Raw genomic sequence first — 15,622 nt, forward strand, 5'->3', positions numbered from 1 at the left:
TAAAAGTGGACAAGCATTAGAAGCTCTATACCCACTGGATCCGGCGGCTAGACAATGTCTACGTTTCCTTAAAATGGATGCGCTGGTCTGCACCCTCTTGAAGCAAACAACTATCCCAGTGGAGGGAGGAGCGGCCTCGAAGGATGCGAATGATAGGCGACTGGAGTCCATCCTTAAATAGGCCTTTGATGCAAAAGCAATGACCTTACAGATTGCTTCTTGTTGTGCCATGGTAGCTCGTTCAGTCCTGCTCCTCTCTCGGGAGGTGGATGACTCAGGGGTGAATTCCAGAGAGGTTATGGAACCTGCCACCTTTTTAGCTGATGTGGGTTCTGACCTAGTCTGTACCTCGGCCAGAGGAGTGGTCTCAATGGTAGCAGCCAGAAGACAGCTATGGTTGCGAAATTGGTCAGCAGACGCAACCTCTAAGGCAAACTTCTAAAGATGCCCTTTAAAGGGATCACTCCTTTTCAGAAACGAATTGGAAAAGCTGGCCAGTAAATGGGGTGAATCTCCAGTGCCCCAGCTACCAGAAGATAAGAGAAAGTAGTTACAGTGCCCCTCGCCCATGAGGGGTCAATCCAGGGGCTCCCAATGATTTCGGCCATACAGAAACTCGATTCAGAGGCCATTTCAGAGGTCTCTGTCCTTTCGGAGGTCTCAATCCTTTCAGAGTTGACAACCCAAGAGAGGGGTAAGTTTGGGTTCATCCCAAATCCCCCAATGAAGTTTTGCCGACCCACCTTCATAACGAGGAGATAGGGGATTGACTGTCCCTTTTCTACCAGCGGTGGGTCGAGATCACTTCGGACCAATGGGTTATGGAGGTCATACAAGAAGGATATGCGCTGGACTTTCACAGCACTCCTCGGGTATGTACATATCATCTCCATGCCACTCCCAGCTCAAGAAGCAGGCAGTGGAGTCTACCTTGGTAAGGTTCCTCAGGATGACGGCTATAATTCCAGTACCTGAGCCCCAGGAAAATACAAGGGCGTTATTCCATCTATTTCATCATACCCAAGAAGGTGGGTTCCTTTCGCCCCATCCTGGACCACAAGAGTGTCAACAGACACCTGTGAGTGATTCATTTCCGCATGCAAACTCTGCGCTCTGTGATAATGGCCATACAACCGGGAGAGTTCTTAACCTCCCTGGACCTTTCCGAGGCCTATCTTCATATTCCAATCTGGCAAGAACATAATTTACTATGCTTTGTGGTACTGGATCACCATTTTCAGTTCAAGAACATTTTCCAAGATTATGGTGGTTGTAGCGGCTGCACTGAGAAAAGAGGGAATCCTAGTGCACCCGTACTTGGACGATTGGTTAATCCGGGCAAAGTCCGTGGAAGAGAGTCTCCGGGTGACCAGCAGGGTGACCTCCCTGCTTCAGGTACACGGTTAGGTCATAAACCTGGACAAAATCAGTCTCAAACCCTCCCAGTCCTTGGAATATCTGGGAGTCTGGTTCGACACCAAGCACGGGAAGATCTTCCTCCCATTCACACAGCTAAGGAAGTTAATGTCCTAAGTGCATCAATTGACAAACATGATGCATCCAGTGTGAAGCTTTCTTCAGGTCCTCAGTTTGATGGCGTCAACCCTGGAGCTAGTGCCGTGGGCGAGGGCATACATGCAACCACTTCAACGCTCCCTGCTGTCACGTTAGAACCTGCTGTCTCAAGACTAATCGATTCGCCTCCACTTACTGATGGAAGTCTGCTCTTGGGTCCAGTGGTGGCTGCAGGAAGCTCATCTGGTCAAGGGGTAACCCTGTCCCTGCCGAACTGGCTGGTCCTCAAGACAGACACGAGCCTCCGGGGCTGGGGAGTTCACTGTTGGGAACTGATGGCCCAGGGGCATTGGAACTAAAGAAGAGGCACTCTGGAACATAAACTGCCTGGAAATCCGGGCAGTCAAATTGGCTTGTCTACCCTTCAGCCACATACTCCAGGGTCAATCGATCCGCGTAACGTCGGACAACGCAACAACAGTTGCCTACATCAGCCTCCAGGGGGGATCCAAGAGCTAGCAAGTGTCACAGGAGGTAGATCTCCTTATGGAATGGGCAAAAATATATCTACAGATGATCTCAGTCTCCCACATCGCAGTAAAAGACAACGTCAGAGCAGACTTTCTAAGCACGGAGAGTCTGGATCCAGGAGAGTGGGTGTTGTCGGCCAAAGCCTTTCAGCTGGTGGTAGATCCTTGGGGCCTCCGTCCATCGACCTGGTGGCCACATCTCACAATCCGAAGGTTCCCCAATTCTTCAGTCACAGAAGAGATCAGTGGTTCCTGGGAATTGACACACTTGTTCAGACCTGGCTGGAAGAGGACTTGATATACGCCTTCCCTCCATGGCCCCTGCTTTGCAGGGTCATTCACAGAATCGAGCACCACGGGATTAGTCCTACTAGTAGCTCCAGATTGGCCCAGGCATCCGTGGTATGTGGACCTGCGGAGACCCCTAGTGGAGACACACACACACACACACACACACCCCGTGCCGCCGACTGCACAGGGACCTGTCCTTCACGTGGAACCAACTCTATTCTGTCTTACGGTTTGGCCATTGAGAAGGCTCGCCTAATGAAGCATGGATATTCGGCGGCAGCAATTGCCACCTTACTCCACGCACAGAAGTTCTCAACGTCCTTAGCATATGTGCAGGTCTGGAGAGTATTTGAGACCTGGTGCGAAGAACAGGTGTTTCCCCTCGGACCGTCAAAATCCCCCTAATTCTGGAATATTTACAGGATGGCTTGAATAAAGATTTGACCCTTAACTCCTTGAAGGTCCAGGTAGCGGCTGTCTTGTTTCAGGGGCAAGGTGAACGGAATCCGCCTGTCAGCTCATCCGTACGTGGCCCATTTCCTGAAACGGGTAAAGCACCTCCAGCCACCTCTAAGGTGGCCGGTTCCCTTGTGGAATCATAATCTAGTATTGGAGTTTTTGGCAGGGCCCTCCTTTCAGCCACTGCGCAGTTTTTCTTTGCGCTTGTTAAACCTGAAATCGATGTTCCTGGTCTCTATATACTCGGCACGTCTCGTCTCTGAACTACAGGCATTGTGTCGGGAGTCCTCTGGATGACTACAGGAGTGTTACAAGTTCGTACTGTTCCATCCTTCTTGCCCAAGGTAATCTCAGAGTTTCATTTGAATCAGTCCATTTCGTTGCCATCCCTAGATAGGCACAAGGATGTAGAAGAATACCGCCGCCTCCATCATTTGAATATCAGTAGACTTTTGGTGCGGTATCTGGAAGTTTCAAAACCGGTCTGAAAGACAGGACCACCTGTTTGTCCTTCACGGTGGAAGGAAGCAGAGTGAACCAGCTTTGAGGGCTATCATAGCTCGCTGGATTAAGGAGGTGGTCATGGGAGCCTATGTGGAGGCAGGAAATCCATTACCTTCCCAGGTTAAAACTCATTCCACTAGGGCTCAGGCGGTCTCATGGACGGAAGCTAGACAGCTGTCTCTCGTTGATATCTGCCGAGTGGTGATGTGGTCCTCCTTGCACATGTTCTCCAGGTTCTATCACCTGCATGTACAGGCCTGAGAGGACGCAGCCTTTGCAAGGGTGGTATTAACCGGACCGCAGCCAGCTTCCCACCCTGATCGGGAGTAACTTTTGTACATCCCATGGGTCCTGAGTTCATCTTGCTACACACTAGGAAATGGAAAATTACTTACCTGATAATTTTGTTTTCCTTAGTGTAGACAGATGGACTCGGCATCCTGCCCTTGGCTGCCCAAGAACAGTGCCAAGGATTCACTCGTGGAGTGGATATCGATTCTAAGGGATTTACAGGTAAGCCGTCACCCAATCCCTCGATCAGGGCATCTATAAACTTGCTGGGTTCAGTGTTTGTTTGGTTGAGTACAGTCATGGTTATCCATTGTTAGTCAATTTAGTTTTATTCAAGTTTTTCAATAGTAGGTCCACAATGGCTTTTGAATGGAATACTGAATGGCTGAGGTCACTGCAGGGGGATCTAGGGTGACGTCAGCTTTGAAACCTGACTCCATCTCCATCTGCTGCAGGGGAGCATAACCCATTGGTCCTGAGTCCTTCTGTCTACACTAAGGAAAACGAAATTATCAGGTAAGTAACTTCTCCAATTTCTGGTGAAGATGGAGTTTAAATGGAGTTTCAAGATCAGATTGTGTAAAGATCCTAGAAAAGTTAGGGGAAATTACTAAATCTATGATGCAGTTGGCTTATCCTTTAGGAGTCTTTGTAATCTGATCTCAGATTGTGACCTGATAAATGTCTGCTTAAGTACTCGGGTTTTGGGGAGGGGTAGAATACAAATGTGAATAAATATGCAGATTATGGGCGCAGCTCCAGATTGTGAGTCAGCATTTTTCAAACAGATTATTGTGGTGATGAACAGTGGCAAAATTCAGAAATGCAAACTGTACCTGAAGATCTCGGGTGGCGCAGGGGGTCTTCTCGCAGTGCTAGGGACTTTCAAGTGAGGCATTTCTCCAGTTCTTTCTCCTGTGTTCTGAGAAGAGTTCGCTCCTTGTCTGTTCTTTCTTTCTCCCCTTTTATTTGATCTTTATGTATTTTTTGCTGTAGATCAGCTTTTGCGTGTACACCATTCTGGGAGTTGTGAAACGGGCTCGCTGGCCCAGTGACCTGGAGGAGGCTAAGGCTGGAGGATTTGTGGTCGGTTGCACGCCCAGCGGCAATCCGATCTACCGTAACCCCTGCACTGAGCAGGTCCTGAAACTTCTCGACAACTTGCTCGCTCTCATAAGGTGGGTCGAGTTGACGTGACACAATAACTGCAGACTGTGCCAGCCTGTTTTCCAGTAATGCCTGATCTGTATGTTGTGCTCCAAGCTTGTTCTCCCATTGAAGGCAGTGGGAGCACAGGCTGGGAGTGCCCCTGTCAGTACTCTTCTTCACTGGTCTCCGTGGGGAATAGGACTGAGGAAAGCCAGAAGCCCCAAAGAAACAGGACTCAACTCTCCAGCGCCTCCCTCTCTCCAGCGCCCAACTCCCTCGTTTCCATTCTCAGCAATGGAAACTTGTGCTGGGGCTGTCAGTCAGTCCCTCCAGCAGTGCCAGCTTTCATTGTGTCCAGTGGGAGATGTCACTGAATCCATTTGTTCTTCCCAGTGAGCTTGTCTGACTTCATTTGCTCCTCCAGTTTGATTTGCCATGCAAAGCAATGGCAGCTCATCCTGGGTTCATCTTTTCTATTTGCACTTCTGTTTCTCATTAGGCTTTATGTGCAGAATAATTAACTAAACTACTAAATTTTAGACTTGAAATGTTGGAGTGGCACCTGCTGCTGATGTTGGTAAGATTTTCTTGTTGTTGTCTTGGCTAACAGCTGTGCTGCTTTCATTGGGGTTAGTAGCCAGTTGCAAAAGGATAAGGTTGTGTCAGGGGAAGGGTAGTACAGGGTGGCCCATGGAAATGTAGCCTGCCTCCAATACCAATGCATTGGAGGCAGGCTACTATTCCATGTGCCACCCTGTAGAAGATATTGACAGATAAGGTCTCTTTGGTCTCCCAGGCTCTCATTTAAATGAAAAATAGGAAGGAGGAAAGGATCAACACAGGTCTCTGTCACATGGAGGGGGAGGTTGGGCAATGCAAACAGATCTCCAATGGTAGCAGAGTCCCTGTTCTGGGGAGACAGAAGAAATGAGGCAACAAAAACTAGTCTTATTTTTGGGTAGGTCTAACAGCCCATCAGAAATGTTCTCTCTATTCCTTGACCCAACTTCTGTGGGCTGGGTGTGCCACAGGAGATTACAGCACTCCAGGAGTTGCTGGACAACCAGAAGATGTTTTTTGACTGGTCTGTGAGACTTACTAAAAGGTGGCAGGAAAAGCAATAAGAAATAGATAAAACTCAGCAAGTGGCAAGTAAAAGTCCATAATCACATGGAAGGCGAGGAGCTAATAAGATACATGTTGCAGGCTTTGATAGGACTGCAAGGTCAGGAGCTAGAAGAGGCTGACTGGAATAAATATAATGAATTTGAATAGCACTGCATTAGTGGTAGAACAAGTGGTGTGTGTGTCTTTTTAATCGGGCCATGCTGTTTCTTCTGAACCACTGCCCTGGGTCCCTCTTCAGCCCTTACTATTGTATTCATGCTCAGTGCATTTTAGGTTGCTATATAAACACCAGTATGCTTTGACCTCAGTCTCTATGGAAGAGGGGGCTTTCAAAATCATCAGACATGCATCATTGAAAGTCACACAGAATCCCTACATGTAGGGAAGTCAGCATTGTTTTTAGCGTAGTACAATGTGCTTTCTTGATGTTCAAGGACACTGCTTTAAACAGTTACTGACTGGTTCAGAAAAACAAACGTTGCCTTTTTTTTTAAGGGAGTATTATACTTTCCATTAATTCACTGGGGAAACAGCCTGCCAGGCCCTAATCGCCAATGCTATGGTAGGATAAGATGACAGGAGTGCTCCACTCTCAAGGTCGTGCCAGTCCAGATGCATGGGTTTATGCCAAGCTGCCCGCAGATGGAGAGAGAGAAGCCTTTTCCAGTGATGTAGATGCCAGGATTCTTTGTCTCCAGCAGATGGTTCAGACTGGTTGGTGCCGCAGGATTTTAGACTCCCAGGGTGGGCTCGGGGTTGGAGAAAGGCCCTGGTCTGATAGGGTGTCTTTTCGGTCTTCAGTTGAGCAGGTGTTCTTTTTTCTGCTTCCCAGTGCTTACTTTGTCAGAGCAGGCCCTAGTCTCTCTAATGCCCTTAAGCTCAAGTTGTGTGGAGGTGAAAGGTACAGAAGAGCCTTTTATCTGAGCACACCTCTTTTTTTTTCCCTTGTTTCTTTTTCTGTACTTCCCTTCTCCCTCCTCCCCATTCTCCCCCCACCACCACCTCAGCCATCCCTGCCCTCGTCCTTGGGTTTCTTTTGCATTTTTCTCCTCTGGTGGTATCCTTGGTTAATAAAGTTTAAAAAAAAAATGAAAAGAGCTTGTCATTTTTAGCAGAGCTTCAGTGGCTCCAAGGGATTGAAGACTCATCAGCCATTGTCTGAAAATCGCTCTTCAGCAGCATTGCGAGTTGGGTGAGGTTGCCTTCCGTATTCATGCCAGACCAGTCCAAACAAGTGAGTTATCTACCCCTTGTCAGAAGATGGAGACAGAATAACAGCTCAGAGCTGGCTTCATTCCCCCTGTAAGAGGTTTGGCGCTGTTTTCAGTGATTCACTGTTTGTGTCTCCAGCACAAAGTGCAGACCTGTGGACTGGTACTGTAGCGATGTATAGGCCGTTCCCAGGAAGGACTTTTAGGCCCAGGTTCCTGGTGGAGCATAGGCTAAGTCTTGGGAACACTCTGGGTGATGGGTCCTGGTGAGACTGATTCTCCCTTCATCCTTAGGAATCCATTGAGTGGGAACTGAGTTCCCGCACCAAAGGGGTCAAGCACCAGGAGGTTTCCAGGGGACTTTGTTCCCTTGATAGCTCTGGCAGTAGGAGCTATAGAGAAGCAGAAGTTTAACAAAAAAGGCTTGCAGCTTGAGTCTCCTAAGGTGCTGTGCCAGATTTGGACTTGGTCAGGAGGTCTAAGATGATCACTTGCCCCTCTTCTTCCCTTTGCTGGCTTCTGGTATGGCTGTGAATAGAGGGAGGCACGTTGCTGCAGGTAAGTTCGTGCATTCTGCCTGGCTTGTGAATAGGCAGAGTGAGTGCGACTGGGGCGAGAGACCAGCCTTACCTTGCAGGATAATACATTGAAATCGTCTGCCTAGTGTGCTGTGATGATCAAAAACGCTAACAGAATGTTAGGAATTATTAAGAAGGGAATGGAAAATAAAACAGAAGATGGCATAATGCCTTTCTATCGCTCCATGGTGAGACCGCACCTTGAATACTGTGTACAGTTCTGGTCACCGCATCTCAAAAAAGATATAGCTGCCCTAGAGAAAGTGCAGAGAAGGGTGACCAAAATGATAAAGGGGATGGAATGGCTCCCCTAGGAGGAAAGACTAAAGAGGTTAGGGCTGTTCAGCTTGGAGAAGAGACGGCTGAGGGGGGATATGATAGAGGTCTTTAAAATCATGAGAGGTCTAGAACCGGTAGATGTGAATCGGTTATTTACTCTTTCGGATAGTAGAAAGACTAGGGGGCACTCCATGAAGTTAGCAAGTAGCTCATTTAAAACTAATCAAAATTCTTTTTCACTCAGCACATAGTTAAGCCTTGGAATTAAAACAGAATTCATTGCCAGAGGATGTGGTTTCAGCAGTTAGTGTAACTGGGTTTAAACAAGGTTTGGATAAGTTCCTAGAGGATAAATTCATAACTGCTATTTCCTAGCGTGCAGCAGATGGACTCAGGACCAGTGGATATAGTGTACTCCTGATAGCAGTTGGAGACGGATCAGATTTCAATCTGCCGTCAGCCCTACTACATATACCCCTGCAGGAAGTGCAGCTCTTCAGTATTTCCCATCTCCATAGCAGTTAGGGACTATTTGCATGCTCTCACAGCGTTAGAACCAACTCAAAATATAAAACCCCCAAAAAAAATTTTTTTGAAGAAAACCTACCTCTGAAGACGAGCCCCGCTCTCCTGCAGTGATACCCTCGGGTCCCTCCCCCAGTTGAGATTTCCTGAGGTGATTTCCATGGTCCCTCGGAGGTGAGCCTCGGTCCGGCTGAATCACAGCGAGGACCTAGCCCCTGATCCCGGGTGCTGCTGAGAGGCAGCAGTGCCCCCTCTAGCGTGGCGGTGAAGGTATTTGCCCTCTCCCCCCGCAGCCGGAGACCACTCGGAACAAAACCGGGAAGCGCCGAAGACAAGGTAAGGTAGAGAATCCTCAGCGTTGACTCCGGTCTCCGAGGTTCGAGGAGTCGCACAGGTTGCCAGCCGGGACCAGTGCCGCCGGGTTGATCCGCCCTAGCAGGGCCAGGCCCCAGTTAGTTTCAAGTGTCTACCCACGTGGAGACCCTCCGAGGTGGTCGTCATATTGCCCGCGTGGTCACCGTCACCATCTTGGCCCTATTCGCCGCTCTGTTCGTCGGCTCGTCCCGAGCGCATAAGTCTAGCTAGGCGCACAAATTACATGTGCGCATAAAGTTACACGCACATAATCCTTGTGCGCATAAAGTTACACGCACAAGGGCCGTGCGCATAAGATATACGCACGCCGCACACCTACCGGGCTGAGCACATAACCACGACTTGGGCGCACAACTGCGCGCACAACCCACATGCATATCTTAGACGCTCCGGAGCGCATAAGGGGTTATGCGCCGATAACCATGGCACCACCGGAAACAGAGATAAAGGCTCAAGGCCTCTGCCCAGCATGCCATATCAGAGCCGCACAAAGCGAGGAGGCCAACGCCCTGTGCGCTCAGTGCGAGGAGGCCCTGGGTTATCCAGCCCAGGGCCAGTCCCACCCAGGGCCGAGTAATAGCTCCTCGGTGGGTACCCCGGACTTAGCAAATCCCAGCGGGACACCCCCGCAGACAGGGACCCCCAGGGACCCAGCGTCGCTTGGCTTGGATCCAGCGTCTATCTCATGGGTGGAGTTCTTCAAAGGGCTACATACCTTTGTTCACATGCAAACGGAACCTCTGGCTGATCAGCCACATTTGCCGCCAGAAGACCTGTATGCCCCAGGCCCCTCGAGGCCTAGACAAAGGTTTCCACCGCCCAGAAGCCCCACCTATGGGGACTCGGACTACTCTGAAGAGGAAGCAGAGCCCCTAAAAGAGGGGGAACTTCCCCCGGGGACAGAGCCTCACCGAACCATGCGACGCTTCTTCACCAAGGATGAGCTCCCAGACCTGGTCACTCACAGCCTGAGGGAGCTCGCTATCTCGGGCCCAGGTGCTTTGGGGAAGCCTAAGCCGAATCCCCTGCTAGAGGGCCTCCGCCAGACCTCTCGCCATTTCCCTCTGTTACAAACCGTCCAGCAGCTAATTGACTGGAATGGAGTGGTCCAGTGTCCTCATTCAAAGGGGACGAGCTATGGCAGCCATGTACCCCCTGGACCCGGCGGCCAAAGACCTCCTGACATACCCAAAAGGTCTGTGCGGTCTCGAAGCACACTACTATCCCTGTGGAGGGAGGAGCAGCGCTCATAGACGCACATGACCAGCGCCTGGAATCCATCCTTAAACAGTCTTTTGACATAGCCGCTATGTCCCTACAAATAGCGGCCTGCTGCACCGTAGTGACTCGTGTCTGCTTATCTCAGACCAGGAGCAACACCCCTGGAGAAGTCATGGGACCAGCAGTATCATTCCTTACGGACGCTGCTTCCGATCTGGTGCATACTGCGGCCAGAGGAGTGTTATCTGCGGTGGCTGCCAGGAGACAACTCTGGCTCCGAAGCTGGTCAACCGACGCATCTTCCAACTCTCACCTCACAAGGATGCCCTTCAAAGGATCCCTCCTGTTCGGCAGAGAGCTAGAGAAACTGGCCAACAAATGGGGCGAGCCCCCATTGCCGCACCTCCCGGAGGACAGGACTAAGAGAAACCAGCGACCCTTCCCCCAATCTTCCAGCGGCAGAAACTCTTAGTGCTTCAATCCATACAGAAACAACTATCAAGCGCCCCGACCTACGGGCACACTGTTAACCCGCCATTGGACGCGCGTTTTCCCTTACCCCTTATTCAGTAAGGGGCCGAAAATGCGCGTCCAACCCGCTGAACCTAATAGCGCCCTCAACATGCAAATGCATGTTGATGGCCCTATTAGGTATTCCCGCGCGATTCAGAAAACAAAATGTGCAGCCAAGCCGCACATTTTGCTTTCAGAAATTAGCGCCTACCCAAAGGTAGGCGCTAATTTCTTCCGGCACCGGGAAAGTGCACAAAAAGCACCCTCCGACTTAATATCATGGCAATATTAAGTTGGAGGTCCCGAAGGATAAAAAAAAAAAATTTTTAAGTCGGGTCGAAAACCAGATGCTCAATTTTGCCGGCATCCGGTTTCCGAGTCCGTGGCTGTCAGCGGGCTCGAGAACAGACGCCGGCAAAATTGAGCATCGGCTGTCAAACCCACTGACAGCCGCCGCTCCGGGCCAAAAGGAGGCACTAGGGACGCGCTAGTCCCTAGCGCCTCCTTTTGCCCATTTCTACCGCCGGGCCTTTTCTGGACGGGGTTTCTTTGACGGCGGCTCGGACGATGGCGAGGTCGATGATTTCGCTCCCTCGATGGTCCAAGTCTTTCGGTGCCGATGGCGATGTTTCTCCCTACGATCCCCTTGGTCTTGAGGGGGGAGTAGAGGATGTTGAAGGCTGAGAAGTCGTCGATGCCGGTCGGTCACCGGCCGGTGGTGATGCCGGTTCAGACGACGTCGATGCAATGGACGGAGTCGGGGTTTGAGCACGGAAGAGAAGTTCCATCTTCTCCATTCTGGCCTTGCGACCTTTTGGTGTCATTAGGGCACATTTGGTGCAGGTCAAGACGACGTGCTCTCATCCAAGACACATTACACAGACTTTATGGGGGTCTATAATGGACATGGTACAAGTACAGTCCAGGCACCGACGGAACACTGACGCCATGGCCCTAGAAAAAAATCGAGCCGCTGTACGGTCGACGGCCAGTAGGCCGCAAGGGTCAAACTAACTGTAATAGACGGAAAACGGGTAGAAACTTACCGGAGTACCGCGGCTTGAAAAAAGTTAATGGGGGGGACCCCTGTGGGACAAATTAACTTTTAATAATTCCGTGATGAAAATTCCTATCAGGAATCTCTACAGAGCTCCTTAACCGTGAGGCTACTGCTGCGTGGAAAAAAGAAGACTGAAGGGGGACCCCTGCTGGCTGCAGAGTTAGTGCCATGCTGGGCATGCCCAGTAGGGGCCAGTTAAAGTTCTGGAAACTTTGACAGAAGTTTTCCGTGATTGGGCTCCATCCTGTGATGTCACCCATATGTGAGGACTAACATCCTGCTGTCCTGTGAGAACACCTGTTACAGGTAAGCAACATTTGCTTTCTCATTCCTTGCTTGTATTGAATATTATGGAGTCCCAGTTCTAATGAGAACTCCATCATGACAAGTATGCAGAAACCTTCCGAATTTTTTCCTTTGCATAAAGTGGTGCAAGATCTTATTGATCTGGAATTGATTTCTCCAGAAGTTAATTTTAAAGCTGATGCTCCTTGAGAAAATTGTGTCCTTTAGCTATTAAGGAAAGGGATAAGCTGTTTTCCTAAAGTGGATACATTGGTTTGTGCAGTTACCCAAGTGTACTACCATCCCGGGGGGGGGAGAGGACACTGCATAGGATCAGAAGATAGAATCTGTGCTGAAGCAAGCATTTGAGGCTTCCACAGTGTCGCTTCAGGTGGCTGCTTGCGGCTAGAGCAAGGTTGTGTTTATTGCAGCATATTCAGCAGCGTGCAGTGCCTCAGTCTTGGGGAAGGCATCTCAGATTGATCCTGGAACAGCATTTTTGTCTGAAACCTCCTTTGATTTGGTTTGTATAACCACTAGCAGCATGGCTTCCATTGTGGCAGCTAGGCAGCTGCTGTGGTTATGAATCAGGTCAGCGGATTGGATTTCCAAAATGAATTTGAAGCTTCTTTTCAAGGGGAAGCTGCTATTTGAAGACCTGGAAAAAATGGCTGAAGTGTGGGGGTTTATAAGGTTCCTAGACTTCCCTGAAGGCAAGCCTAAAGGGGCATCTCATCCACTGCTGGCCACAAGATTCCAGGAGGTACAAGCCAGGAAGGTCTTCAGGTTGTCAGGTCAGACCTTTTAGCAGATTTCAGTCCTTTCAGTCCTCCAAAAGAAGCAGTAAAGATGGAATCAGGGAGGCAGCAGGCTCTTCCTGTAGTTCCCAATGAAGATTTGAGGACCCAGTCTCCAGTTCCAAGAATAGGAAGTCATGTGTCATAATATTATCAGAGAAGGGAGACCAAATTACCACAGATCAGTGGGTACTAGAAGTAGTGTGGGACAGCTTTGCCTTGGAATTTTCTCATCCTACTTTAAGCGCTTTTATGGTTTCCCCTTGCCACTCCACCCAGAAAAAAAGAGGACGTAAACGTAACACTGGATCAGCTGCTTCTTATGGGCAGTTTTGATACCGGTTCTGAAAGATCAATGGGGCCAGACACAATATTCAGTTTATTTTATGGTTCCCAAGAAGGGAGGGAAACTCTGCCTATCCTGGATTTGAAGCAGGTCACCATGGCCTTTGAGAGGTCTTGCTTGACTAAGAATGGATGTTCCAGAGAAGTGGTGAATACTCTCTTGAAGTCTAGGAAAGGTTCTACATCTTTGGTGTATGTGAGTCTGGTGTTCGACAGGCAGCTTGTGCCAAGAGGTGCCTCAGTCCCTTGCATTTTGGATTTCTTGCAGGAAGGTTTTGGCTGCAAATTCTCTTGAGTCCAAATGGCTTGTTATAGACTAGAGGCCAAGTACCTGGGAAGTCCTTGACTTCTCATTTCCTTAATGTTTATTTATGTATTTGAGGTTTCTTATATACCGATAGCCGTTTGCACATCGTATCGGTTTACATACAACTAATAACTTGTGGGCATAGCCCTTACATCGAACAGTAAAAGTAAAGTGGAAAACAAATATACAAAAGGTATATGTGAAATTAAAAGCTCTAGGTAAATGTTGTGAAGTACATTGGGCCTCCTCAGAATCTGAATTTAGTCTTAACCTTTTTAATGAACTCTGAGCCGATTAGAAGCTTCTGACTCTCATGAGGGTATTTTTGGTGCAACCACCTGGGCCTGGAGGATTTCGGAATTACAGGTGCTTTCTTGTAGAGAGCAATTTTTGATTTTCATAAATGATATGGTTAAGATGCATACAGTTGCAATACAAAAAGTGGAGCAAAAAAAACCACACACCCAAGTATCTGTTCCACATATGATAATTCAAAAACATTGTATTCGAAAATTCAAACATCAAGAGCTTCAAAATCAATAGTATAGAATAAAAGTACATTTATTGTTTCTCCCAAAGGCTGCGTTGGGAAGGACAACAAGAACCGGGAGCCTCGAGTTTAAAAAGTGAAATAAATGAATAAAATTACTACAAGGACAATGGTTTAATTTAAAACAGAACATACAGCAGAGAAAAATATACCCATGAAATTTCCTTTCCCTGTACGTACCCAGATCAGTCCAGACTCCTGGGTTTTGCCTCCCTGCCTGCAGATGGACTCAGAGAAAGTTTCACTGACATTGTACATAACCCAGTATACCACCTGCAGTCCCTCAGTATTTCTCTCTCTCCAGTAGATTGTAGATGGTGTAAAACCTGCAGTCTGGAGTATATTTAAAAAAAAAAAAAATTTTAAAGACAAAATTTCTGGATCCTCCCAGGGGATTGTGAGATCCTGGTGGGGCCATGCCCCTAATTTGAGGCAGATGAGCAGGGGGGTTGGTGACCCTTCTGATAGCTTGGTCCAGAGGTCCGTTGGGGTGGACATCTGGTGGTCCAGATCCCTCATCCCCCATGAGACAGCAGTGGAACCTGCTGACAGCTTTTCACTGCAAGCCCAGTGGAGCAGGGAAGTATCCCTTTTATATGATTTACCCTAGGCTGTGGTGCTAAAGTTTGACGAAAGGACAGATATAGTCAGTGGTCTGGCTCTTTTCTAATCTGCATGTGGCCTCCGCTCCTGGAACCAGCACCTCTGCACCAAAATAAAGTATTGGTTTCTATGTATCTTTATCTGGTCTCAGAGTAAAAAAAAAAATAAAATAAAGAGAACAAGGAGCTAGTTAAAGGAATCTGTGCAGCATTGGGGTTGCGGGGGTGGGGGGGGTCAGTAGCTTCTCTGCCTTTGGAGGAGACCGGGTGTTGGCTTCGTTCCCCTGCTTGCTGTTGAGCTACTTGCGGTGCCGTGAGTGCGGAGGGGATCAGCATGCACATGTGGCAAAAGCAGCATGGCTTTTGGGGGTCTGCGTCGAGCATGGCCAGACCAGTAGAACGAGCCTCGCGGGTGATGGGGTCTAGTGCTAAGGCTTTCCACGTCAGCGAGGAAACAGCAGCCATTTTTTATTCCCTAGCAGCGTTGGCAGGAGAGGCAGGAGAATCCCCTCCTCAACTGTCTGGCGGTTCCCTGTCCTGCAGAGGTGCAGAGAGGCACTTGCACCGTGGAAAAGTCTCTGGTTCTTGTAGAGATCTTCTGCCGGTTTTAATTTGCTTTTGCTCAAAGCTTGTTTAGCAGAAAAGCAACGGTGGATGCTGGCTCTCGGCCCCAGTCTCCATGGATTCTTGACCAGTCAAGAGACCTGAGCTGTTGAATCTCTCTTCAGGCCTTCGATGATTTTCAGTGCCAGATGTTGAACGGATCCGGACTTAAACACACTGAAGGTGCAGGCAGGATTTGCTTAGCCGTGTGGTAGGCCGCAGCAGCGGTTCTTTTTCCGCGTGCGTAGGCATGTGCGTATATTCTTGTGTTGCGGTTGTATGCGTGGGGACCTGCGCACATAAGGCCATGGCCTAGATTTGAAAGCGTACATCTGCAACCTAAACTTCAATGTGTATTTGCACAGGTACTTGAGCGTGTATTTTCACAGGTGGAATGTTTCCAGGACCTGCAGACTTTTCCGCAGGGGTGACCAGTGAAGGCGAAGCAACTTACTATGTAGGGATCGTGTGCTCTGGCCTCCCATTTTTCAGTTGCAGAGGGCA

The 15,622-nt window shown here is 49.0% G+C and overlaps 1 protein-coding gene across 2 annotated transcripts in view; it reads left to right on the top strand.

Annotated features, from left to right (window-relative positions):
- XPO5 (exportin 5) overlaps positions 1–15,622 on the top strand; it is a 404,361-nt gene that overhangs the window by 241,296 nt on the left and 147,443 nt on the right. For both annotated transcript variants that reach the window (XM_029592834.1, XM_029592835.1), the window contains one exon: positions 4,587–4,768. In XM_029592834.1, the coding sequence (XP_029448694.1) occupies positions 4,587–4,768 (182 nt within the window). The remainder of the gene's footprint in view (positions 1–4,586; positions 4,769–15,622) is intronic.

Source organism: Rhinatrema bivittatum, chromosome 3 (genome assembly GCF_901001135.1).
Source record: "Rhinatrema bivittatum chromosome 3, aRhiBiv1.1, whole genome shotgun sequence".
NCBI lineage: Eukaryota > Metazoa > Chordata > Amphibia > Gymnophiona > Rhinatrematidae > Rhinatrema > Rhinatrema bivittatum.